General features: G+C 41.3%; 1 protein-coding gene across 1 annotated transcript; it reads left to right on the top strand.

Moving 5' to 3' along the window:
* Nucleotides 1-227: 227 nt before the first annotated feature.
* Nucleotides 228-26,927, top strand: LOC106962535 (disco-interacting protein 2 homolog B-A-like; the record flags this gene model as incomplete). Its single annotated transcript, XM_015057002.1, has 39 exons — nucleotides 228-315; nucleotides 1,185-1,337; nucleotides 6,263-6,388; nucleotides 6,509-6,853; nucleotides 7,594-7,740; nucleotides 7,919-7,936; nucleotides 8,331-8,450; nucleotides 9,370-9,567; nucleotides 9,769-9,860; nucleotides 10,582-10,692; nucleotides 10,776-10,899; nucleotides 11,744-11,853; nucleotides 12,003-12,105; nucleotides 12,192-12,256; nucleotides 12,962-13,055; nucleotides 13,141-13,260; nucleotides 13,611-13,725; nucleotides 14,289-14,428; nucleotides 15,248-15,384; nucleotides 15,509-15,589; nucleotides 15,692-15,819; nucleotides 16,299-16,413; nucleotides 16,488-16,689; nucleotides 17,468-17,580; nucleotides 17,831-17,854; nucleotides 18,748-18,828; nucleotides 18,932-19,055; nucleotides 19,159-19,280; nucleotides 19,694-19,805; nucleotides 20,243-20,352; nucleotides 21,074-21,204; nucleotides 21,301-21,469; nucleotides 21,551-21,721; nucleotides 22,026-22,087; nucleotides 23,740-23,797; nucleotides 23,894-23,968; nucleotides 24,071-24,245; nucleotides 24,873-24,996; nucleotides 25,170-26,927. Coding segments are annotated over 39 exons (4,836 nt in total), but the record flags the coding sequence as incomplete, so codon positions are not given.
* Between the last annotated feature and the right edge of the window lie 838 nt (nucleotides 26,928-27,765).

Raw genomic sequence — 27,765 nt, 5'->3', positions numbered from 1 at the left:
GTTTTCACCCTCCTGCCTACTGGTTTCCAACGCGGGTATTTTTCCCTGTCGCTCTCTCTCCTTCCTTGATCGCAGATGGCTTCTTTCGAAATCAGAGGGAGTCACTGTTAATTCATGCAGTCATTGGCGGAGAATGTTGATAACTTTGTCTTTTATTTTGTCAGGCGCAGTCGATGGATAAGTTGTTTGTGTGTTTTTTTTTCCCCTGCAAATTTAAATCTGAGTAACATTTTTGCTTCACAGGTGACATCACTCAGAAGGGCTACGAGAAGAAGAGGACTAAACTCCTGGCTCCCTACATTATCCAAACTCCAGGTAAGATCAGATCGCCTCTTAGTTTCTGAGAACACACACAGACTCCAACTTCTACTGGATATCTGGACGCCTTGCATCACTGCTAAGGTTTCTACCACAGCGGAAGCCATTTCAGCCTGTTGTGTTGGGTGGCTTTACTGTTGTGGCCGTCCTGCATTTGTCCAGATGTTTTCCTGAAACCATGTCATGCAAAAAAAAAAAAAAAGCCCCCAAAAAACAGATATACTTCCTGAAAATTAAATACATTTTGTACCATAAGATACAAACACCAAATTTCTGAGAAAGGCTGTTATTTATTTGAGCAGCATCTAAATATTTGTGCTCATAAAATCGATCAGAAAGCCCATTTTCTTATGACTTCCAAGTAGAAAAGTGTTGGATATTGCCAAAACTAGAGACGCTCCAATCTATATACAAATTCCCCAGTTTCCCTTTTAAATTGCCTCACTGCTCTACACACTGCTGCTGAAGGTAGGAAACCGGCCTTTCTTGCCTCAGTGACAACCTCCACACTGAAGAGTTTTACTATTAGTGCCACTTATTGGCACTCCAGGCTTAGTATGTCCAGAAATTGTTTGGATTGAGGCGGGCGGGCTGAAAACGAGCCCATTTCTGAGGGCTTCTCAAGCTGTTACTGGACTGTTTTTTGTCCAAAATGTGAGCTCACACAGTCTGGAACTTTCCCTGTGCATCATCAAGTTAAAGTAGTGAAGGTCTTTGTACTTTTCAGGGTGATAACTGACCTTTTGTTCCCTCAGACCTACCAGTATTGAAACACAGAAGTTCTACTCACATGAAAAACTACAGATGTTCTAGTTTACATGGGACATCTTTCCCACTAAAAGAGGTTTGATGTTTTTGTTTGACAGTGGCGCCCCCTCAGAACGACGCACAGCCCCCTGCTCCCAGTTCGTCCAGCCACGTCCCCGCTTCGGCCCCCGCCAACTCGTCCCGGTACCGTGAACGCCGCTCTCGCCGGACGCATCGCAACGGAGGAACCAGGGATGACCGCTACAGATCAGGTCAGGAAACGGCCGCGCTTGCTTCTTGCTGCTCAAACTTCGAGCACCTTTGATGAGCCTCCGTGAGCCGGGCTTGATGAGTGAGCCGGTGTTTAAAAGTCACACAATGGGCTGTCTCAAAGGGACCAATTAAACAGGAGTTCATTGGAAGCGTGTTTGTTTATGGGAGTGTGAGGAGATTAGAGAAACAGTCAGCAATGGAGGGCTGCAGCTGGGGAACCCCTTTGTGAGGGGCCCCCCACTCCCTGCAACATGATGTCACTGGCTGGATGTGTGTGACGGTATTGATCCTGATGGGGAAACCTGATGGTGGAGAGTCTGAGCAGTCGAGGTGAAAGGTCACCGAAACCACATGGAGAATACTGCTGGTGTTCACTTGGACGTCTTGCTGCTTCTTATTGTTATCGTCTCCTTCTGCTCTGCTCTTGTGGGAATCACAGTAACACTCCAGCAGGCTCGCCGTGAAGCCGTATGAACCAGAGCCTGTCTGTTATACCGAGTTACTGAGGAAATTAAAAACAACTCGGGGAAACAGAGGGAGAAATCAGAGCTCAAAAATCAAAAATTCAAGAGCGACTCGGATAGGACTGACTCTAAACGTGCCGATCCAACATTTCACACGCAGCAAGAGCCAGAAAAGCTGGAGACCGCTAAGGCATTCAGAAGGAACGATGTGGATTGAATTCGAATAGCTCTCCTCTAGTCATGGCAGCCACTGAAAGCTGCTTAACGACAGCAACATTCAGGGGAGGAAGCTGGAATTGAACCCATAACTTTCTGAATGCAAAACGATTGAACACTAAATTTTTATCATTATTATTAAAAAATGTATATATAATTTTACATTGTTTTTGATTTTTATATAAATAATGTTAGTAATAGTTTCCCCCAGAAAACTTTCTATGCCCGGTGGTTGGGACGCTCGGCAGTCATTCATCCAGCGGCCCGCCGTGTTTTTGAGTTAAAGATTTTTTTAAACTGAAAGGAAAGTTGAATATATCACTTCATAATTATGTGTTACTGGAAGATTAATATCTGAACACCAACTATAAAGTAATATAGGTTAGCACATGAAAAACTGCTAAGCCAGGTGGGGGCACAAGTGAAGCCTGGTGGCCTGTCAGGCTTATAAAACACACTGGGGGAAACCCTGGTAAAGCAGTGGTATCTACACTTTTTTGCCATATAGACCCAAAGTTAAAAGTAATTTTTTTAAAAATTAGAACTGCAAAACTATTCTATTTTTGCTTACTCCACAGTGAACTAAAAATGTGATATTTCACTGAAACCACAGAGCAGCTCAATCTTTGTAAACCTGTAAATTGTGCTGCAGTTGGTAGCACGTTTGCCTTGCGTTCAAATCCCGGCCTGAAAAGAAAACTGAAAGTTCATGTTGCTCAAGGAATACTTTGTGTTGCACCATTCTCTGTTTTGAAAAAAAAAAAAAAAAAATCAAATTTGTCAAAAAATTAGATACGTGTCAATCTGCATTAGTAACCTGTGCTAGTGAGCCACATTTGTCTAGTCCTGTCGTCCCACAAAATCATTTCAAGAGTTCCACCCTATTTTTTTCCCAGAAATTTAACTTCACTTCATCTTTATTAGTTTGTGTCAATTTTTGTCAAAACGATCTGCTGTTTTTCAAAGCCTCAACATGTTTTTTTTTTTCCTGCATTCATACATGCAAGCTTTCCACTTTCTATTTTTACATCAGCTGCTCCACAGTTTCCTACTCAGGGGACCACAGTTTGCACTTTAGCTTCAGAGGTGACAACAATGCACTGCCTGTTCAGATTATAATAAGAAAAGTAATTCGACAGTTTTTTCATCAGGAAATTATCCCAGTTTTTGTTTCCTCAGTATTCACACTTGACTGCAACTTTTGGGCTTCTTTATTTTACGAATAGTGAATAATTCAACCGTGGCTCCGATTCCTTATTTAAGTATTTTATTGAGCCACATCCAGGGAAGCCCCAAGTGCAAGGCCTGCTGCTGACTGATGAGGGTGGGGAGCTGGAAGAGGGGACAATAAGAAAACAGCACAAACCTGTGGAGTCATCTGAAATGTCAGCAGCAGTGGATCTATACAGAGTCACTGGAGGGAAACAAGATGCAGCGAGAGTTGCTGTGGCAGCCAACTCACTTCTGCTCAATGTGCATTTCATTTAAATCAATAACCCTTTACAATATATATTTCAAAACTGTGTTGAAATGTTTCAGTGACGAAGTTGTGCTATCTTTTGGACCAATTAAAAAAAAAGTGAACTCGGTAATAGTTGGATGTTAATGACTAATATTTTATTATTTGTACCAGATTTTACAGATTAGCAGTTGTAATTAGTAAACTCTCCGATAAAGACTTTCTTCTCCAATACTGATTGGAGTCATCAAAAGAACAGCAATTTACTAACACAAAGTCCTAATGAGGTTCTTAGCAGCTTTAAAATGTAATAAAATGGCACACATTTTATGAGTTAACAGAAATTAGAATAGTGTCCCACTTAGCTCAGTTATTTTGATGACGCTGCAGTCTCTCCTGTCTGGTTTTTGAACAGCTTACTTTCTCCCTTGAAAAAGAGATTTTTAATCTCAATTCAATCTTCCTGCTTAAATCAAGGTGTAAAAAAAACCCCCAAAAACCTGTAGCTCCAACACAGGATTAGCTAGTTTAAGTAAGAACTACAATGATCTGTAACGTCACTTAAACAGTGGTAAATTTTTTTTTTACATCAAATAAAGATAACCTTTAAAAAAAACTCCAATGCTGCTTCTGCTGCCATTTTGATCAAGTGCAATGCTAATGTTAGCTATTTTGATATGACCTTAATAATTTGACTTGTGACATATTTCAGTGCGTGGACAAAACTTACACACATTGAAATGTCACAATGCTTCATAAACTTAGCACTTTACTTTGCAGGTTCTAAAATTCAGGTAAGTAATTTTTCAACTGCTCTTTATGCTTGGATAGTGGATCGGCACATACATACTTGTAGTTTTGACACAGGAAGTGTTCATCTTCAAAAATAAAACTGTCAGGTAAATAACTTAAATAAATAAATGACTTCAGTCAAAGCAGTTCAGTTTGAGATTTTCTGTCACGGCAGCACAATTCATAAAAATTGATTTGTCAAAGCAATGTCAGCGTGTGCAATATTGCAGTTTCATAGAATTGCTCAGATCAAAAATATCGAATAGGCGGTAATACTTGTATATTTGGCCTGATGCATGGATTTTACTATCTTTTATGCTGACCCTGATTCAGATTTTGCTGATTAATGTCTTAAAACTTAAGACTAATGGTGGTTATGCTGTGATAAATGGATGGGAAAGAATTAGAAGTGAGGAAATGTGGATTAATTGGCGTTGATGTCGTCATTCTAATATTCAAAACAATATCCAATGTCATGTATGCGACCATATTTCTGTACAGAACTTTTTAAAGTTTTATGCATTCATCATAATGAGACATAAAAAGGACAGTGAGAGGAATTAAATCCAGTAAAGTTCCATCAATAAGCAGCAACTTCTGTTTGTGCCGCTGTGACACGCGCCGCAAACAAAGCAGAACTTTTGTGTACATCCACTTTAATATGTAGAAATTTCACTTCTCCATAGAAGTTGTGCAGTTCAGTTCAGATGGGTCATTTTTGTTTAGTCTAATCAAGACCTTCAAACCCAAATAACAGAAAACTATGATATAAAACATAATTTTCTAAGCTGTAAAGCCTGGCCTCCTTCAGATATTTCAGCACTTAAGCAACTCAACTCCTGCTGGACTTGCAGTAAACGCACTGCTTATCTTCCTACTCTTCAAAAGGTATGGCCTATAAACATTACTACCAATCCCACATTATTTCTCTTACTATTACGCTTCAAGTGTAAATGACAGATCGAACCTCAAACTTGTAAAAAAACAAAGTTAAAGCAAGGAATTCCCTGGTACAACACAAGCCTGTTCCCACATCAGGCTTGTGTTGTACCACTGGATTCATCTGTAGCTTGGACCTGCGGTTAAACACAAGCCCAGCTTCTAAACGCCACACTGTCTCTGTGAAACACCGTCATCCTTCAGGACACGTTTGAGGAGTCGCCCTCTCCTGACGCTCCTGTGTGTGAGAGGGAGGGAAATGCACATTATGAGGAAGGATAATTTAGCCCACAGTAATCTGTTCATCAGAGCGCCTTTTACGTAATTATAGTCCCCGTTGCCGCTGTGCAGTGGGCCGCTCTGGATTTATTTTTATCTCTCGATGTTCGAACAATTTCACTGAAGTAATAAATGTGTTTTCTCTCAGCGCATAATTCTCTTGCACATGTTGTGTTGCATGGTCTGAGCGTGCTCTCGGTCACGTGGTGCCACTTAATGCGCCTGTGGGTGTCATCGAGTGAACAGCCATCGCTGTGTTTGTTGCTGTGTGCATTTTGTCTGTGTAGGCTTGCGAGTGGGCTAATACGCCGCTTTCTTCTCTCCTTCGTGGCTTCGTTCTTCGTCGAGAAAACATTTTCATCACTCCTTTCTCAGATTTTAAGCAGGATCTCGCTGGAAAAAAAAAAAAAAAGGCTAAAATGTTATCGCTAAGAATAAAGTAATCCTTCTCATCAAGTCTAGATGGATTTAATCTTGTAAGATGATTTATTTGAGTTTATTTGAGTTTGCTTGCGAGATCTAACTGGAAAAAGAAAATCTCCAGTGTTCCAATGTGTCAATGATAAAATAAAAGTTTTTTGCTGCGTTCACACCATATGAATCTAGAAGAGCTTCTTAGCGAGTTGGCCTGCAAAGGCCAAGGGCTTTAACAGCAAAACCTTAAACTTTAAGTCCATTTAAGTTGATTTTTTTTCCTTTTTTTTCTTGTTGTCTTTTGCCTCAGAACTAGAGTACATTGGACTCAAGGTGTGTTCTTTTTCCTCTGCCTGTGCAGATATCCATACAGAGGCTGTCCAAGCTGCACTGGCTAAAAACAAAGAGGAAAAAATGGCGCTGCCAATGCCAACCAAGCGCCGCTCCACTTATGTGCAGTCCCCCATTGAAACCCGCACACCACCAGGTAATGCCCAGACTTTTGTCTCTCTTTCAGTGCACCTGTAAATTCAGACATCAACGTATTAAACTAAACATTATCGCTTTCTTTCTTTCTTTCTTTTTTTTTTTTCTTGGTCTTTCACAGATTCCTCGTCAGGGTCTGAAGATGAGATGTCTGCACGCAGGCAGTCTTCGGCGGTCGCTCCTCAGCCTCAAGTCCATCCCAACCTGCAGAGCTCGGACTACTGGATGAACCGCTCCGCCCAGGGCTCCTCCACCTCGTCCTCCGCGTCCTCCACGATGTCTCACGGTGAGGCCAAGCCTCAGGCGCAGAGCCAGCCTCAGCCGCAGTACAAGCCGCAGTACCAGCCGCTGTATCAGCCTCACCATCAGCCCCAGCAGCAGCAACCTCCGCAGCAACCTCACCGCCAGCCTCAGGAGCAGAGCCGCGCTGCAGCCGTGGCGGACATGCTGGCTCACAGTCGCATTGGTGAGGAAGGGTTTGATGAAATATTCATGGACACAAAAGTGTTGCATTTGTCCTACAAGTTGCTCCCGCAGTCAGTTTGCTAAGGACCCTGAGAAGTCTAATGTGAAACTCCTTTACTTTGTGATAAACAGTGAATTTCTCTTTAAAAATCCGATTCTGTTTAACAAACTAAGAAGATGCTTTTCAGCTACATTACAGCTTTATCAAACATTTTTATTCCCTGCTGCTGTTGTCTGCTGTCCTGATTGTGGAGTTATGATACATTTTGCATTTGAGGTAAAATAAAAAAGTAGAACATAAATCTAACACTCCTCACGGGAGTACTGGATGTCTAAGTAACGCAAACTCATTATTATTCACTAGATTCTGAGTTTATTGGACGTTTTGAGATCATCGTTTTATTTTTCTCAATTTGGAAGCAGAAAGTATAAAGTTACCTGCTTTTGTAAACGACGACATCCTTCTATATTTTGTTGGCCTTTACTAAACTAGAAGTGATACTCGGCATAACAGTAGAAACTATACTTTGGGCTTACTAGTAATGTTGCCTAATTTATAAATATGTTAAAAAACTAATCTGCATCCCGAGGAAATAAGTAAATCTTACCTTCAAATAACAAAATAACTCCAATGTTTTGTCTCTGGGGTTTCACGAAACATTTCGCAGTATCTAGTCCTCACGCTTACTTGTTTCTTGCTTCTTTCCAGTGAAATTTGTTTGCACTTCATTTTCTTTTCAGCTCCTTCTGAGAACTCCGCCCCTCCTCCAGATGTGACGGCTGTGGCGCCCCCATCCAGAGGCCCGCGGGTGGACCTGCCCTCCAACGCCGTCGTCCGAGGGATGAGCCGCGGCCACAGCCGCTCCAGCATGATGGAGACCGCCGATGGTAACGGCTTCGCCACACAGTCGCCAAGCCTAAGCCTAGGCGTCTTTTTTATTAACATTTGCTTATTTCTCTTTCATGAGAAAGGTGTTGATTTTCATCTTTTGTATCACATGCATCAGACTTAATGTTTTTTTTTTTTTTTTTTTGTCTTTTTGATCCTTATTTGACTGGCTAACAGGGAGAGGTAATATGCAGAGTAAGGACACTTTTCGTAACCACAGCCTCTTATCTCCTGTTTCCTGGTGAACCCTCACTCTCCCTGTCGTTTGTACTGGATGATCATAGAAGGGAATACAACAAACTATCCTCATGTGTGGCCCTGAGATTGAAAACCTTTCTCCCAGATCTCTCTGTGTTTTCCCAGTATCGATGACACCCACCTAGAGCTGCTGCTTTTCATTGCCCCAACGTCGAAGTTAATGCTGATGAAAAGCCCAAACCCGTTCTAAAACTTATGAAATGGAATGAAGAACAGCAGATGATAAGATTTTAATGCATTTGAACACATCCTGACGTACCGTAATGTTCGCTAGGGCTGTGAAATGTCACTGCTTCATTCTCGCGTGTTTCCACCTTCACCATCTCCGTAGGAGTTCCTGTGAGCAGCAGAGTTTCCACAAAGATCCAGCAGCTGCTAAACACTCTGAAGAGGCCTAAGAGACCCCCGCTCAGTGAGTTCTTCACTGACGACTCCGAGGAGATCGTCCAAGGTATGCTGGCTCAGAAAACTCATTGACCCCTGACCCCGAAGTCGAGTTACAACTACTTTATCCATAAACGTGAACACAATCCCATCTGGGTTCACATTAGTGGATAGTAAATGTAGTAATCAGATAATGTTATAATTTAGTGTTATGTAATGTCATTCCCGTCATTTATGCACACTTTTTTTTGCATTGTTGGAGGTGTTTCAATGTTTGTGTTTTTAGCAACAAAAAGTGATTTTTTTTTTTTTAAATGAAGTTCTTAAAAAGCAAAACTTTGACGTATTTCAGAAATAGTCTAATTGGAATAATCAACCTTTACAGAAAAAAAAAAGTAAGCATAATTGATCCCTTTGATCCAAACACTGTACCCTGAGGAACTCCATAAGTGAGTAGGAAGTGTTTAAGTCTTTATGGAAACTTTTACAAATGTAATCTGTAGCCAGCAAATTCTAGATCAGTGCAGTGGAGCTTATTTTTTTTAAGATCATTAAATATTCCAAGCTCCGCCTCCGGGGCAGACATTTAGAAATTATTTACCTTTTTCCGTTTGGTTTGTTATGCCATAGGAGCAATAAGTAAATGTGATATTCTCTAAATAAATAAACTAACAATCTTTTTTGCTGTTTGCTCTTAAAATTAATAACATTACGTAACATTATTAACTCTACTTATTTCTGGTCTGCACATAAAATCCTGATTTTGTTTTCCTTTACTCAGTAGATGTAGCTTCAGAGCGGTGCATGTCTGATGACATCACACGTGTCCCGTCTCTGCATGAATAAAGAAGATTATGGGTGGACAGTAGGGACAGTACCTGTGAGCTGTAATGAATGCGTTTGGCTTGACTTTTTGTTGTCCTCGTAAAGAGAGTCATCCATCTGTAAACTACCCAAAAACCGTCTGTGGTCTCTGCTCATCACAGTGCCCCAGCCGGACCCCAACACTCCCCGGCCGGAGGGCCGTCAGATCATCCCGGTGAAAGGGGAGCCTCTGGGAGTGGTCAGCAACTGGCCACCAGCCCTGCAGGCGGCGTTGGCCCGCTGGGGGGCCACTCAGGGAAAGAGCCCCGCTCTCACTGCTCTGGACATCACGGGCAAGCCTCTCTACACCCTGACTTATGGTGAGACACAAGATTCAACTGTATGACCAAGGACTTAAGGTTTTTGGTCAAGTCTGTGTTTTTTTCTTTGTTTGTTTTTTTTTAATCTGCCTGGAAGCCTTATACTGAAAATGTAAAAAAAAAAAAAGTGTTTTATCCGTGACATGAGGTTGCTTTTGGCCGTGGTAACGTGTCGCCTCCTCCCCACCTTCTGTGTGCTAGGGAAGCTGTGGAGTCGCAGCGTGAAGCTGGCGTACACACTCCTGAACAAGCTGGGCACCAAGAACGAGCAAATCCTCAAACCCGGAGACAAAGTGAGGCTGCAGACACGCAGATACAGAAGAGGATTATTAGGACAGAAAATTTGCTGCAGGCATTTTTTTTTTTAAATATCTGCAAACCTCCGACATTAGCTGTGAAGATTCAGTACCATTTTACCAACAAGCCACATCCTTAAAATCTAGTTACAAGTCAACAGGAAAATGTGCTTATCATATTTCCACTTGTTAGAAGGTGTGATTTATTGTGACACTGTTCAAACCTCTTACACTTTTTAGTATGTCATCATAAAAACACAGTTTTTCTTGCGATTTATTGGGAATTTATGTGACAGACTAACAAAAAGAAGTGTATGATTGGAATATTGAAGGGAAAAAATACAAACTTTTATTAAAATGTAATACCTTTATTTTTCATTTGTATTTAGTCCCATTTGCTCTGATGCCAAAGTAAAATCCAGTGATAGCAATCGCCTACAAATGTCCCTTAATTAGAGTCAGATATAAAGTAAATCTGAGAAAAAATACAGAGATTGCAGGTGGTACTGTAGGATCTGTTGACAGGACAAAGTCATTAGACACAGATATTGCTTCAAGTTGCTCCCCGCTTTTTGTTTCTCTGTAAAACAAAATTAAGGATGAGAATAGTTTCTCAAGGGACTTCAGAGTTTTTACAGGGACCCCGCAGAGTTTTTTGCACAATCAATAGAAGTCGAGACAGAAAGCAGTCCTAAAGGGAAAGTTACTGTCTTGGTAGGTGGCGCTGGTGTATCCAAACAGCGACCCAGGAATGTTCTGGGTGGCCTTCTACGGCTGCCTCCTGGCTGAAGTCATACCTGTACCCATTGAGGTACCGCTGTCTCGCAAGGTATGGAACCCTTCACAGCAAATGGGCTCATTTAGACGTATATTTTGCTATATTTTGTGATTAACTGCATACTGCGTTTTTAGGATGCAGGTATCAGTCAGGTGGGCTTCCTGCTCGGCAGCTGTGGAGTCGGTCTGGCTCTGACGAGCGAGATCTGCCTGAAAGGCCTGCCGAAGACCCCCACTGGTGAAATACTGCAATTCAAAGGTATGGAAGGTGCCTGGAGTGTGCCGAGATATGTAAAGAGAAGAATAAGATGCACTTACTAGAAGATATGCCTTCAAACAACGAGTTTTAACAATAAAATGACCAGTAAAGTATTTTCAGCATCTTCCTATTAAACTCAATGTTTGTTTGATTAAAGCAGATTCTCATTTGAACCAAGTAAGAGAGAAGAGTGAACTACCAGGGGCAGAGCAATGTTAGGGATATACTTAGAATAAGTCCAGGCAGTTCAGTAATGCTCTATCTTGGTTCTGTGTGGTTAATAAAAAAGTTAAATGTTCCGTGTTTTAGTCCAGAGGAACTCAAAGCTCTTCTTTATGGTGGTGGGCTGCGTCGTACGGGCCGTGCAGATTGAAATGAGGGGTTTTGTTGGTGTTACTTTTTTCCCCGCAGATGTCGAAGTGTCTTGTCAGCGAATAAATAACGATCTCCCCTGAAGCAACAACTAACTCGTCAGTTTTATCCGATTTGACTGGCGTGCTTCTGTCTCAGCTAAATCAATTAAAGAGCGAGAGAGGCTTCGGGGGTCACATCATCGCTGTTGCTCTCCTAATAAAAACTCTAATACAAGATTTTAAACGTTGCATTTTGAAGGATTTCTTGAACAGAACAGTCAATCTCTCAATAATCAAGCCTGAAGCATGTTTTTATTATGTACTAGTCAACTCTCCTACTTACTACTTATAAAGCAGTAAGTAGCTTAGTCTTGGTGGTTCCTACTTTAAACTGCTTGGAAATAAAATGGACGGTGCCTTTCTAGTGAAATCTCCAAATGATTTTAATCTAAACGTTTAACTTACAGTTTCCTGATGATGCTCTTTGCCAGGTTGGCCTCGAATGAAGTGGGTGATAACAGACTCTAAATACCTGACCAAGCCGTCCAAAGACTGGCAGCCGCACATCCCCACAGCGAACACCGATCCTGCATACATCGAGGTAACAGAGCTGGGCTCGCCGACTCCCCCCTCACCCCCGATTCCAATTTTAGCCTGAACGACCCGTCTAATCCTATTGATAATTCATTTCAGCATGTTTGAGGACATGTTTGCACCTTTCTGACCGCATTTTGCTCCCTCTGTGTGAAGTACAAGGCCAGTAAAGAGGGCACGGTGGTTGGGGTGGCCGTCTCTAAAGTGGCCATGCTGACCCACTGTCAAGCGCTGACCCAGGCCTGCAACTACTGCGAGGGTGAGTGGATGGCTGGCGACGGCGTCGTACGCACGACACATCGGACGACAAAATGTTTATGATCTTCTTTGTGTTTCTGTTTTAAGGGGAAACTTTAGTGAATGTCCTGGACTTCAAAAAGGACATGGGCTTATGGCACGGTGTTCTCACTGTGAGTGTTTTCCCTCTGGATAAATTCATGCAATGTGCAGGTTTAAGTGACGCAACTCTTCTAAAAACATCCGGAGCCCCTAACAGAGGAGTCACTGCCACTGTTCCTGGCTTTATTGAAGAAAGAAACACAGAAGCATTAAACAATAGATATTTCTTCAGGAAGAAAAAAAAAAAAACCCTCAACAAAACAAAGAGAGTAGACAAAGTTAATGGCATTGTTATCTCCATCAGTGGCTCCTTATTGGAAAAAAACCCAGCAGGATTAACTGCAAATAATGCAGAATTGGAGAATTGATGACAAGTAGTTGAGAGAGGAGACGTGGTCAGTGTACCGTCCAGCAGCATTAGCCTATAGCAGAATAACTCTAGATGTTTCTGCAAAACTAAAGCCACTCTTAAGAATAAGGTTCATCAAGAACAGACAACTAAAAAAAACCAAAAAAAAACCCTAGTCTTAAAATTAGATTGTGATCAGTGAAAGTTCAGCTTCCTTTCCTTCACATCAAGAAACATCTGGAAAAGACAATAAAACATAAAAGGAAAATAATTAATTTAACAATAAATCTGATTATAACATTTTAACAGATGACAATTATAACAGTTAAAACATCAACATGTAAGAATGCCGCCTTGTAGTTTGCCTCCAGCTAAACTTTACTCTGTTTTCCCGTGTTTTTTTTTTTGTTTTGTTTTTTTGTCCCAGGCTGTAATGAACAGGATACACACCATCAGCGTTCCCTATGCCGTAATGAAAGCTTGTCCTCTCTCCTGGGTGCAGAGGGTCCACATGAATAAAGGTAAACGACGTCAGTCTTTCGCTGCGAGCCTCGTTGTTGTTTAAAATCCCGTGTGACTTGGTGCGTTTCTCTTCCTGCTCTGCAGCTCGCGTGGCTTTGGTGAAGTGCCGTGATCTGCACTGGGCCATGATGGCTCATCGGGACCAGAGAGATGTCAGCCTGGCTTCACTGCGAATGCTCATTGTTGCTGATGGTGCTAACCCCTGTGAGTAAATCTGGAAAAACCCGCTTTGGCTGAACTCCTGGTTCTAAGCATGTCTGAAGGAGTCTGGAGTTTATTTTAAGTTTTTTTTTTTCCAGGTATGTTTAAAAATGTAAGAAAGAATTAAAAAAAATATTTGCTTCCATTTGTGTTTGTGCTTTAAAATTGAACAAAAACCTTCTATATATATATATATATATATATATATATATATATATATATATGTATGTATGTATATGTATTTTTATTTTTTATTTTGGCAAAATGTGGCATTTTGAAATCAAAATCGTTCAACATGCCTGTTGCAGACCCAAATGGATTTGATGTAACATTTTGAATCTGTTCGTTTCCAGGGTCTGTCTCTTCCTGTGATGCCTTCCTGAATCTGTTTCAGTCACATGGACTGAAGCCTGAAGTTATCTGCCCCTGTGCCGCCTCCCCTGAGGCCATGACAGTAGCTATCCGCAGGTACCTCACTGTTCCTTTGTTTTTAACATGTTTTTTGTGGACTTTAGGATGGGAAACAAAAAGAACCTGAACAAGATAGATGCATTGCCTTAGCTTAATTTTAACCAAGCTCACTAAGCCTGGGGCCTATTAAAGGACACTACAACCGAGGACATCGAATGCTTCTAGTTTTCTCCATTTTCTGCAGACTGTTGCAGTTCTGCTTATATGTCTGCTTTTTAAAAATCTAACTAGAGTTATCATCCAGTTAATGAGAGCAGACATGACCTTTTAGGAGGAAAATCTAAAAAAAAAAAAAAAAAAAAAAAGATATTTCAGATTATGAATTATAATGGTAGCTGCTGCAGTAACGGTCAAAAGTGTGAAGAATTCATTTGTTTACCACCAGAGCCACAAAGCAACATAATTAATCTATGAAAGACACCACAACCTCCGTATGTTTTTCTGGAACTGCTACATGGATGAAAATGCACACTTGCACATTGGCTGATGGTAAAAGTGGTAACCAAAGAGATGAGATGGGTGTAATTGCAAATATTTAATTGAGTTTTTGCTTTCTTTAGGCCGGGAGTCCCAGGCGCGCCCCTCCCCGCGCGGGCCATCCTCTCCATGGGCGGCCTGAGTTACGGGGTCATCCGGGTCAACACCGAGGACAAGAACTCCGCCTTGACCGTACAAGACGTGGGACACGTCATGCCTGGGGGTGAGGACCTGCATTAGTCATGTGAAAAGAAAGAAAAATAAATGTCATGCAGATACAGAGGTTAGAGGAAGCTGCAACAAAGCCACATCGAAATTTACTGGAACATAAACACGTAAAAGTACCATCGTGCTGTCTGGTGCTGGTGCCGTCTGGAAAGCCACTGCATGGAAATAATAGTTAGTCAGAAGAACGCACAATGAGACATCAGTCATAAGTTTTTATGTTTGGTTGCGACAAATCACTTTTCCACCTCCTGAATCCAAACAAAACAAAACGGGCATTAACCAGCTGGTTACAATAGATCATTTAAAGAACGGTGTCGTAGACTGTAGTGTTTCACAAATGTTTTAAACTCTCAATACAAACTGAAGTGAATCATTTCTGCTTTTTAAAACTTCATATGAGCTATTTTTGAGACACGACAGTAGAGTGAGTTAGTTCATGACACTACAGAGATAGTACATGTTCATATTTTTGTAGAATTTTTTTTTTTATTTTTCTGGATGGTAACAAGATGCAGCAGCTGAAGGAAGCAGGTTCTCATTTATTCCAGGTTTTTAGGAACTACCTCAACAGTTTCTACTCACATGCAGTTGGTTCTGCTGCTTTTTGTAACTCTATCGATTTGTAACAAGTCATCGGACGCGTCATGTTAGTACGGTCAAACAAATCCCGTACTTAACTGCAGAAGACATAGATGTAGCTGACATTTTTAGCCGATGTCCCTGACAGAAAGGCATCAGGATTACAGCCAGCACGCTCAGTGTCATTGTTTAAGGGATTCCAATTATTTCATGGTTTCCTCTTTTGTACCTTCAGCTCTGATGTGTATAGTTAGGCCAGACGGGCCTCCTCAGTTGTGTAAAACCGACGAGATAGGAGAGATAATAATCAACTCCCGTGCTGGAGGCACGATGTACTACGGCCTTCCTGGACTCACCAAAAACACCTTTGAGGTATGTGTGAGGGGGGAGATGATCCAACAGCCTGCTGTGTGTGTGTGTGTGTGTGTGCGTGCGTGCGTGTGTGTGTGCTGACAGGAAGCTGTTTAATGTGGCTTTCTCTCTGCAATTTGCTCAGGTGATACCGGTTAACGCTAATGGAGTTCCTATTGGAGAGATTCCATTTGTGCGGTCAGGACTCCTGGGGTTTGTTGGCCCAGTAAGTACGACTCATTATATCATCTCCAGTCGTGTGAAACCGTGGCTCCCTCAACATGCATTATACTGACTCAGCTTTTTGCCCCTCCTCCCGCCTTCACAGGGCAGTTTGATCTTTGTGGTGGGGAAGATAGAAGGCTTACTGATGGTGAGCAGCCGGAGGCACAACGCCGACGACCTGGTGGCCACCGCTCTGGCCGTGGAGCCGGTCAAGACGGTGTACCGTGGAAGGTAGACGAAGCATGTTCCTCCAACGTGTGTGACTGTTGATTTCTCTCTTTATCGCTACTGACATCTACTGGTTGAAAGCAAACATAGCATGTAAAAAAAAAATGCAGTTGGACAGTTCAGTTTGTTGCAAACTTGTTCCAAGTCTCTTCACTTCATCACCACAGACTTTAATTTATTTTTACTGGGGATGAATGTAAAGTGTTGCATAATTGTGAAGTGGAGAAAAATAATGCTTGATAAAAAAAAATATTGAGAATAAATCTGATAAGTTTGACTTGTTTGTCTTCATTCCCCTGATTAAAATCCGGTACAATTGTGCAGTCAACAATATATCGTCTTCTGAACTACTTTATGTCGGTTTATTTATGTGAGTTACTAAAGGGACATGGATACTTTTTCTGTAGTCCTTCTATGTTAAACTGTTTCTGAATTATTTGAAAAGTCTCCACTATTTTCTCCCGTTCCTGTTTGTACGTCAGGATCGCTGTGTTTTCAGTCACCGTGTTCTACGATGAGAGGGTCGTAATTGTCGCGGAGCAAAGGCCAGATGCCAGCGAGGAGGACAGCTTCCAGTGGATGAGCAGAGTGCTTCAGGTAAACGAGAAGCGTCTTAATTAATGTTTCCAAGTGACCAACGTTTGACCTGGTTTCCTGGCTTCCCCCTCCAGGCCATCGACAGCATCCACCAGGTTGGCCTTTACTGTCTGGCTCTGGTCCCGGCCAACACCTTGCCCAAAACACCCCTCGGCGGCATCCACATCTCCGACACCAAGCAGTTCTTCTTGGATGGGAACTTGCACCCCTGCAACATCCTGATGTGCCCCCACACGTGCGTCACCAACCTGCCGAAGCCCCGCCAGAAGCAGCCGGGTGAGTCTGACAAAAGAATTACTCACTCATTGTTATTGTTGTCTCTCTACGTACTGTATGTCAATCTGTTGTGCTACTTTTCGTTGACTAATTTGGCAATAGATAGTGGCCAAAAAATAAAAAAACAAAAAATGTACACAAAGATTAGGATCAGCTTAAATACAACAGTAAAAACATGTTAGAAATTACAATTAAAAGAAGGTATGAATGCACATTATGGTCAATAAACATCTAGTTCCTAACATATTGAAATCATAAAGTGCTAACGTGTATAAATTTGTGTTGAAATAATGTTTTTTTTTTGGTTTTTCCTTTTATTTTGTTTGTTAGATGTAAATCCTGTTACAGTAACTGTGGTGGTATGAAAAGTAAATTAAGATGTATATTGTACTCAGGTGTCAATAAAAAACATCCAGAGTACTTGATTGTAAGGTGCTGGTTAATGATAGTTAACATAATTACTTCACCCTCTGCTGAGAAGGTAAATAATCCAATTGTGAAAGAAATAAAAACAGTTTTTAATCTCAGGGATTATTTTGGCTTCTGTTTCTCCCGAATCATTAAGATGTTATTGTTTAGTACTTGATTTGCAGCAAAGTTGATAAGATTTTCTTTCCCTCTATGTTGACATTTGTATATTTGTGTTGCTCTCCTGCTACATTAAAACAAGAACTGCATTTAGTTCATTAATCATAAGTAACTGTGACTAAAAAGAGAATCTCTTCATGTCAGCGTGCGTTGGCTTTTCGATGCTTACCGATGTCTTCCTCTTTCGTAGTCGGAGTCGGTCCTGCGTCCGTCATGGTGGGGAACCTGGTGGCGGGGAAGCGGATCGCCCAGGCTGTAGGGAGGGATCTGGGCATGATCGAAGACCAGGATCTGGTCCGAAAGGTAGGACTTTAACCCACGTGTCCAACCAAACGCTAGATCCTAATCTATTGAATTACTAACAGCACCTGCCGCTACATAAGCTGCAGGAATGATGATACATTTGATACTCAATATTTGGTGTTAGAGTTATAAAAGTGATGATTGGATACTATCGACTGCCACAGTAGATCCAAAGCCTTGTTTTACAGAAAAAAATCTGGATTCTTCTTTCCTTCTGCTCCGTTTTTTTTTTTTTTTCTTTTGGATGTAGCTCTGTATGTGGCCCACTGTGATGGTAAGAACTGCAGTCCTCTCTGGCATGACTCCCCACACCCGTGTTTATTCACGTGTTAACCTGTGCTGTGGTGCATGCTTGTTTGAGTTTTATAAGATATGCATCCTCTGATGTTCACTACCTCTCACACCCAAGTGGTTATAAGAGCTGTGTTGACTCAGAGCAGAGTTGGGTAGTAACTAGTTGCATTTACTTGAGTAACTTTTTGGGGGGGGGGGATTTTTACTTTTAGGAGTATTTTTACTCTGCTGGACTTTTTATTTTTACTTATTATGAAGTATTACTACTCTTACACGAGTAAAATCTCTGAATACTCTACCTGCTGTTCTTCACTGAATGAAGAACAAATGTTTTTAAATAAAAGTTAAGCAGATCCAGACACACACTTTCGGTTTTTGTTCAAGCTTCACAAATTTTATATTGAAAGAAATTGAATTGGAAATATTTTCTTTCATCTGACTTTGATTTTTGTAATTATGTTATTTATATGAATTAGTTTCCATTTAGTTCCTTGAAATACCAACTTTTTCCACACAACCTTATATTTTGATCTGTTTGATGATGTGATCTACTGATGTTTTGATCTCTTTACCAAATACTATTTTTTACTCTTGCTTGAGTAATTTCTCGGAGGACACGTTTTATTCTGAGATGAGTAAAATATATTGCAGTGGTTCTGTTCTTACTCGAGTAAAATGTTTGGGTTCTCTACCCACCTCTGACTCAAAGTGAGAGTTATACGTTATGTTGGATGTTTATGTTGGATTATTTGTCACTGAGCTGTGCAGCCTCTGCGCGCCACTTTATTTTACTCCCATCAGGATTTGCCCTGTGTAATTGTTTGCGCTTCTGTAGATCTGTTGCTGTTCATTAGTTTTCTCACCAAATTGCAGCATCAGTATTTGACTGAAGCTCTTCAGTGGAGGGCCCAGACTGACCCGGACCATGTTCTCTACGTTCTCCTTAATGCAAAGGTACAAAGTTACTCCTGTCCGGCTTCTCCCAACACTGATTTCTGCATTACTCTACATCACGTGTCTTTATCTCCTCTTTTTTTTTGTTGTTGTTGTCCTTTAGGGTGTGTCAGTTGGGACAGCGACCTGCGTCCAGCTTCACAAGAGAGCAGAGAAGATAGCAGCTGCCCTTTCTGAGAAAAGCAGCATCAACACCGGGGAGAATGTGGTGCTGCTCTATCCTCCTGGCAAGTTGCCTCTGACTCTGTCTAAAGATTACTTACGATGAGACTTAAATGATTTACATTTTTTTTTTATAACTGTGCGGTTGTCCTCCATGTTTTCGCACAGGGATCGATTTGATCGCGGCCTTCTACGGCTGTCTGTACGCCGGCTGCGTTCCGGTCAACGTCAGGCCTCCGCACCCGCAGAACCTGGCAGCCACTCTGCCGACTGTTCGGATGATCATTGACGTACGCCTGTTTAAAAATGTTTTCGTCACGTTACTTTTAAATAATCATGGTAGCTTTTATGCTGAGAAATAATCAGAAACGTGGAGATATTTAATTTATTTGGATATTTACAATGCTTTGCAAAAAGAAAAGCACTCATACTCTCCAGAGGGCATTAATGACGCCTGGACTGTCGACAAATTTTCACTCGCGTTCATATCGTCGATGTTCTTCGTGTTTAACAGTTGCGTGACCTGTTGAAGGCACATCTTGTTTACAAAACAAATCTATATCAGCAGCAACATCAGCTGAACAATTCAGCATCAGAAAGAGCGATCATGTTGCGTGATTGGGTGTGTGGGTGTTCGTTCCTCATTTAAATTCTGCAGCAGCTTCTGCTTTCCTTATGAATCACACCTGTGTTTTCTTGCCAGGTCAGCAAAGCCGCGTGCATCCTCACCACGCAGAACCTCATGAGGATCCTGCGCTCCAAAGAGGCTGCAGCATCCGTCAACATCAAAACCTGGCCAACCGTCATTGACACAGGTGATAAAACCCACCGATTCAGTTCAATTTAAACATTTAGGGACCATTCATAACACGTCATCTCCAGGCACTTGAGAAAGAAAAAGTTCATTTCCGTCCAATCACACATATATTCAAATAGACCCGAGTTAACAAACAGTCCAGTAAAGTTCAGTTCATTATTAAAATTGGTTATAGAAATTTTCTATGCACTGAAACCCAGCAGATTTCGTTGACTTAAAGCATTCACTCCTCCTGAACGGGAACGTGGCGACAGCAGACAGTTGCTCACATCGTGTGGTTTTCATTTCTCTGTAAAACAGGATTCTCCAAAGATGAGTTATGAGAGATACATACCCATAAAATGTTATTTAACAAAACATTATTCTGTACTTATTTCTTACTGTCCTACATGCATTTTCTTCCTTTTAAAAGCGTTGCTCTGTTCTTGTTTGCAGACGACCTCCCTCGCCGACGCCCTCCACAGATCTACAAACCTCCCACAGCAGAGATGATCGCTTATCTGGACTTCAGCGTCTCCACTACAGGCATGCTCACTGGCGTCAAGGTGGGAGATCCTGCTTTTTGCATGTCTCTAGTAAAATTCATTTCTAAAATATAACAGTCAGATTATCAAACTGTTACCATAATATATATATATATATATATATATATATATATAACAACTGTAAAATGTAATTATTCATACAATATGGACTGCAATCGCACTGAATAGGCTCAAAATGACTCTATCTCGACATAATCATGAAATAAAATTGTTATCACGACGAGACAGGATTGAGATCTAATGTGAATTTTCTCATCTAGACAGCTGTTTATGTTATTGTGACAAAATAATGAAATGTTATCAGATAATCAGACCCTAAAACTGTATAAAATCATTTGAATTTCTTGCTATCTTGAGATAAAGATGCAATAAACACATTATCACAAAAAGAAAACTGAGACCTCACTTCTGAGTGATAAAATAAAGCCACAAAACCAGGTTAGTAGTTTTATTCTCCTGAGAAAATGACACAATGACACATTACTGAATGCTTTGTCATCTCAAGGTTATGATTAAGTGAAGCAACTTTTGCAACAAAACAAACTTGTCATCATCTTATGTCGTTACAGCAGGCTAATAAAACTTCATTCTGACAATGAAACCAGCGTGAGATCTTTTTCTCTCTACTTAATTAGACAATCAAATGGTGATTGCTCTCCATATTTGAAAAGAAACCAGAAAATAACAGTAGTTAAAAACCTTTTCTGTGCATTCATCACAGATCTCTCACGCAGCAGTCAGTGCCCTTTGTCGCTCCATAAAGCTGCAGTGTGAGCTTTACTCTTCTCGCCAAATTGCCATCTGTCTGGATCCTTACTGCGGTCTGGGCTTCGTCTTGTGGTGCCTTGCAAGGTGCAGTGAGCCATCGCCTCCTTTACGTTATGCTTGTGTCTGCGCTGGTTTTCCTCAGCTCTTCATCATCATTTTTTTTTTTACTTTAACCTTCAGTGTTTACTCTGGCCACCAGTCTATCCTGATCCCTCCTTTTGAGCTGGAGAGCAGCGTGTCTCTGTGGCTGAGCACGCTCAGTCAGTACCGCATCAGGGACACTTTCTGCTCCTACTCCGTCATGGAGCTGTGCACTAAAGGGCTGGGCACTCAGACCGACTTACTGAAGGTGAGGGCCTGCGCACAACACACACTCGGGGTTTGTGGCGAACAAACTTGGATATGATTGTCGCGTCTGGTTGTGCTCAAGGCCCGCGGGGTGAACCTGTCGTGCGTGCGGAGCTGCGTCGTGATAGCGGAGGAGCGTCCTCGTCTTGTCCTCTCGCAGTCCTTCTCCAAGCTGTTTAAGGACGTGGGGCTGTCGTCCAGGGCGGTCAGCACAGCTTTTGGCTCCAGAGTTAACCTTGCTATCTGCCTGCAGGTAAACCAAACATCAGCACTTGTTCTGTCTTAGTTTGATTGACGTACCTCCTCTGGTCTGAACAATTGTAAAACAAAAAAAAGAAACCAGGATTCGTAATATTTGTATTTTCACTGTTTAAAATATGCTAACCCAGGACGGGTTGGCACTGTCCCTTTAGCTCAAGCCAAGTTGCCTGCCAGTTTCTTTATGTAGATTTTTTTTTTTTTTTTTTTTTCACATTTTATATTTGCGGTGAAATAATTCAATATGGATTTTCAACATTAAAAGTGTGAACCTGTCTGACGTTTTGTGCGTGCCACAGGGAACCACAGGCCCTGATCCCTGCACGGTGTATGTGGACATGAAGTCTTTACGTCATGACAGGTAGGAGCACAGGAGGCTCGTTTTTAACTAAAACAGCATGATTAAATAAACCACTCAACGCTTTTAAGCTTCAAAACTGAGCTTTGGCAATATGAAATAAGTTAGAAATGTTACTCTTTTTTTTTCCGCAAAACGTTTTAAACTGTGATTCTATTTCTGTTATGAGCATAATGCATTTACCCTGAGTTTTGAATAAAATACACAAAAATAATAAAGATCAAATTCCTGATTGCTTTTCCTCTTAATGATGTCTTTAAATTTGATGCCGTTAACCGCAGCAGCTCAAAACCTCTTTATCTACTAGGCTCTGTATTATCTGTTCTCAGCATCCTTTAAACGTCCTTTAAACGTTTTAGATTATTTTTTTTTGTCTATTCCTGATTATTATAAAAGCTCAGGTACTTGACATTCTCATTCATCTTTTAATGCGTTCTCTGTTTTAAAAACATGCCTCATTTCTTTCTTTAAGTCGTTTACTACGCCTTAAACAGGATGCAAATTGTGATTTTTACGTTGTCTCTTCGAAGTATTTAATATTCTTCCGTGATAAAGACGCGATATGGATGACAGCATATGTCGGTGTAAAAGCTGTGTCATCCAGCATTAACAGAGCCTCTGCAGACAGGCGAGCTACTCATACCATCTGTCTGAACTTGTCCAACACCGTCACAATTTTTAGACTCTGGGATTTTGTTCTGGTAATGCGCCAGATGGTTCCTCGCCTCGTCAGTTCAAAGGATGCAGGGATTTCAAAATCTGAGCCGTCTGGATACGGAACGGTTTTCCACTTCACCTTACCGAACTTTACAGCTCAGTCCGTTTCAGGTTTTTGAAATTTGTTATTTGTTCGTAGCATAAAACCAGTTTTACTTTTAATTCACAAGGAGCGATCTTATTTTGTTCCGGTTTTGATGCCAAAAATGTCACAATCGCAACAATTAAATTGTAATAATTATTTATACATGTCATGAAAAAGATCTGTAATTACTTACTTGTCCACAATTTGTTCAATTAGCAAATTAACTGAGGGCAGGTATATTAGGATACTTGTATGCAGTTCTCTAAATCCATTAAAAAAGCAATCATTGGTAACTAATCAAGTATTATTTCATAATACTTAGAAAACCTAATTTGTTATAGTATAATATTTACTCCATTTTCACAGTGCAGTTCCTGCAGCTCACCACGAAACACTTCAACCTGCCACTCTGGCTCGTCAAATAAATAAAAGACTCAACATCTGCACAATAAATCCACTACGGTGTCAGTGGGCTGGGCTTCCTCTGCAGACTCTTTTTCTATCGATTGTTGAATGCGGGCAGGTTTAACGAGCTGCAGCGACATCCGCTCTTTAAAACGGAAAAAGACAGTAAATGGCTTGCACCTCAAGCAAGGTTATAAAAGTCAAAGGGTCGTTCTGCACGTCTGAATTCTCTCGAGACATCCGGTGCAGGAACGCTTGCGTCAGTCCCTCCCACTGGCACTGTTGTGGACGTAACCTGCATTATATTTCTGTTGAGCAGACAAATGGGGTGTGGTGTGTGGTCTGCAGTCGTAGCTTGATGATATTTCTGCTTAGTGTCCCTTTTAGGTTTAAGGCTCAGCATTTTTGTAAACGTGTGCCTGACTGTTTATGTTGTTGGGCGTTTCAGAGTGAGGCTGGTGGAGAGAGGAGCACCTCAGAGTCTTCCTCTGATGGAGTCTGGCAAGGTGGGGAAACGTAAAGTGTACTCCACTGTTATAGACCGTCTTGCTAAATTCTCACACAAGAACATGTTGATGATATATTGGTGTCGTTTCTTTAAGATCCTGCCAGGCGTCAGGGTGATCATCGTGAACCCAGAGACCAAAGGTCCACTCGGCGATTCTCACCTGGGGGAGGTAAAGTGGTTGAAGTTGCTCGTTTGAGGCGACAGCGTCTTTGTACCAACATAAAAAACACTCCAGGGTTGAGCAAACACAATTTTTGTTTGCCTGCCTCAGATCTGGGTGAACAGCCCTCACAATGCCAGCGGTTACTACACCATCTACGGCGAGGAGAGTCTTCAGGCCAACCACTTCAACACCAAGCTCAGCTTTGGAGACCCGCACACTTTGTGGGCCAGAACTGGATACTTGGGATTCGTGAAGAGGACAGAGCTGCTGGACGCAAGTGGAGGTAAAGAGGCAGACCAAACTCAAAACTAACTTAAAATAAGTTAGCCTGAAATTAGACGATTGGAATTGGTAAGTCTGAATATACAGGGCTTGTGAAAACAGATCATCAGATGATTTAGGTATTTAAAAATGCATAAAAGACTAAATAAGTTTCAGCACTACTGGTGATGATGCTTTTTTTTTTTTTTTTTTACAAATTATTCCACGGAGACGTCACAACAAAGCTTATCAACAGTTATTGACAAAGCTTTCAAACTTTATTCGCACCTCTTGAACTTTTCCACATTTTCTCTCATCATTAGCTGCAAAATAATAGTATAAACTGAAGTATTTTGGGGGCTTTCTGCAACAATTCAACACAAAGTAGTACATAAGAAAAATTATCCATAATTTTGAATTTTTTTACAAACAAAAATGCCCTTCCTTCCACTCTGCTCCAGTGTGCCACTTTGTGTTGGTCTATCACATAAAATGCTGATAAGAAACTCGTGACTGTGGAAAGGCTTGAGGGGTGCCTTTTGCAAGGCACTACACCATATTCCCTGTGATTACAAAGAGATAAGTTCACTCTTACAGTAACTGAACAAAATTTTTCTTTGCACTCTGCAAATATTTCTTTGTGTCTCAGATCGGCATGACGCTCTATTTGTGGTTGGGTCACTGGATGAGACGCTAGAGCTACGAGGGTTACGCTACCACCCCACCGACATCGAAACATCCGTGTCACGAGCTCACCGGAGTATAGCTGAGAGGTGAGGGTGCCGCCGATGCTTTTCCAATCCTAAAAATCGTTCCCGTTTGTGTTTCCAATTACATTTTGGCGACGTCCCAGCTCATTCCGGGTGGTTCGACGTTATCCCTGTGCCTCTTTCTCTCGCTCTTTAAACCTCACCGACGTAAATCTCCTCGCTCTCGTCCCTTGCAGTGCTGTGTTTACATGGACCAACCTGCTGGTGGTGGTGTCGGAGCTGTGCGGCTCGGAGCAGGACGCGCTGGACCTCGTGCCCCTCATCACAAACGTGGTGCTGGAGGAGCACCACCTCATCGTGGGCGTGGTGGTGATCGTCGACCCGGGCGTCATACCCATCAACTCCAGGGGCGAGAAGCAGCGGATGCACCTGCGTGACTCGTTCCTCGCCGACCAGCTGGATCCCATCTACGTTGCGTACAACATGTGAGGAGCTTGTGGCCATCCGATGGGTGCGATCTCTGGATCCGTCTTCTGCGGCGTCGCGGGCTCGATGGAGTGTGTGTGTGTGTGTGTGTGTGTGTGTGTGTGTGCGTGTGTGTGTGTGTGGAGAGCAGAAAAGCATGAAGCACGTGTACAGACACGCAGCCACGTGTGACACCAGCATATCTACACCACTGCATGTCTGTGTTTGGGGTTGAACACTGTGTTTTTTCTATGAACATAAAATCATGCAGACAAGGCAGTGAACGTACCGTAAGATGAAAGGCAAAGCAAAGTCTCTGATGCACTTTTTTTCTGTGTAGAAATGACAAAATAAGACGACAGGTCAATTTTGATAACAAAAACTGGCGTCCTGTCTTGGTGAAAGTCTGTCCCCTTCACGTCCACACAGAGCTACTAATCTCAACACGGCTTGAAGTATTTTTGTACGTTCAACTTTCAAGCAAGCTCATCCCCAAACGCATGTCCCGAGCCCCTTCATTTCATTTCTTAGCAACGTGGATAAGCAAGAGGACAAGCCATGAAGACAGACCTCTGTCTCAGCCAGTGTGCATACTTAGAAATCTGTTCCCCTACTTTTATCGAAACCAAATAGATAATTCCTGCTTTGATATATTTCCTGCCTTACAAAACTTCAGCCATACATTCCTATCTTTAACTTTTAATAAAATTGCTATTAATGGCTTTTAGATTCTTCCTTAACAAGTGGAGCAAAAGTTCTGACAAATATCCAAAAGGGACGATAACAAAACAAGAGCCCATACACTGTACTGTAACAAAGAAAAGGGTATCTTTGTATTTTCGATACTGTATGTCACTGTATAGATATTTTTATTTGTATAAATGTATAATTGTTTTGTTCACCTTTCTCAGCTGCTCCTCTCTGAATAAGTAACTGAGCTGGGAGGCTGTAACAGTAGCAGGAAGAAGATTGTAAATAGGATCTAACAGTTAAAAGTACTTTTGTTTGGGGATATTAGCTATATATGGGATTATTAAAGATAAATAACTTTAAATCATTATGTATCGGTATGGATATAACGTTGCACTTTTTGAAGAAACAAAAAAAGAAAGATCTATTTTATTATAACAATGAGGCATTATGAGCATATGGTTCAGGAGCACGTTATTCTGAGCAGAATAATCCAACGTTTACTGGGAGGGCTATCACTGTTAATGCAGGAACTTTCCCCCGTTAGTGTCTGTAAGGAAGGCTGCACAACTAATAATATGACTGTTTTCAGGCGGACGGGTTACTTTGTGGAAAAAAAAAAAGAAGTATAAAAAATGATGTCCACTTACATCCATGGCCACCACTCTGCCAAACAGTTGTGTAAAACATTATGGAGCGATAAGTTCAAACCAGGTTCCTCTCGGCATTCAAAAGCTCAAACTTTTTTCTTTTTTTTTTTTTTTTAATGTGTTTGTGCAACTTTTTGTATATAATTATTTTGAATTCTCAAAGCAATGTTGTTTGTACTGTAACAGGCAGAAAATAGTCAACATGTGTCATAAATTATTTTCTGCATCGTCACTGGAATATTTAAGCACTTGTGAATGCAGCTGCAGGCTGAGCCACATGCCATCCAGAGGAAAATAAAAACACCTGACAGAGATGAGCACAAAAGTACTGCATCTCATCAAAATGTTCTGTTCAAAAGTTTACATCCACTCATGGTGAGTGTGAGCGTCATGTTAATTTGGGGTTTGTTAAGTGATTGTACCACAAAGAGCTTTAATGACTTAATAAGCCAGAACTGAGTGCACAAGTATGAACTCTCCCGTAACTACACGGGATCAAAGTAATAAGATAAGCTTATATATATTCATACAGCCCCAATCTATAAAAAAACAAACTTGTGCATCCGTGTTTGTTTTTGTATAATCATTTAACTCCCAAAAGAGAACAGCTGACATCGAATTATTTCTAAAAATTTATACACAAGATAAGTGTATGTAAACGTTTGACCAGCAATCATGCTCTTCCCTTGTGCTTTATCATTTAAAGACTCTACATAATGACTTGCACAATGTTTCAGTGATGAAACCTTTGTTTCAGCCCAGAATTTTTTCTAATTCTTAATTTTTTTTTTCTGGCTTTGCCGTTGCCCCATTTTACCATTTAAACAAATCTAGCCCAATTTTTGAGATATTTGCAAATCTCAACGGTAATCACAAACATCAAAATAATGCACTCTGCACTGTTTAATAGTATTTGCCCCATCCTGCTTCACATGACACAGTGCCCCATTTTAACAACATCGGGTCCAACAGTGCTTCATCTTAGCTTTAACCCTTTGTTTCATAGTTGCAGCAGAATGTTGGCACG

Source organism: Poecilia latipinna, unplaced genomic scaffold (assembly GCF_001443285.1).
Source record: "Poecilia latipinna isolate Pla-1442-1.1 unplaced genomic scaffold, P_latipinna-1.0 Scaffold1428, whole genome shotgun sequence".
Taxonomy (NCBI): domain Eukaryota; kingdom Metazoa; phylum Chordata; class Actinopteri; order Cyprinodontiformes; family Poeciliidae; genus Poecilia; species Poecilia latipinna.
Note: the sequence above shows the minus strand (reverse complement) of the source record. Positions and strands in the feature narration are given on the sequence as shown.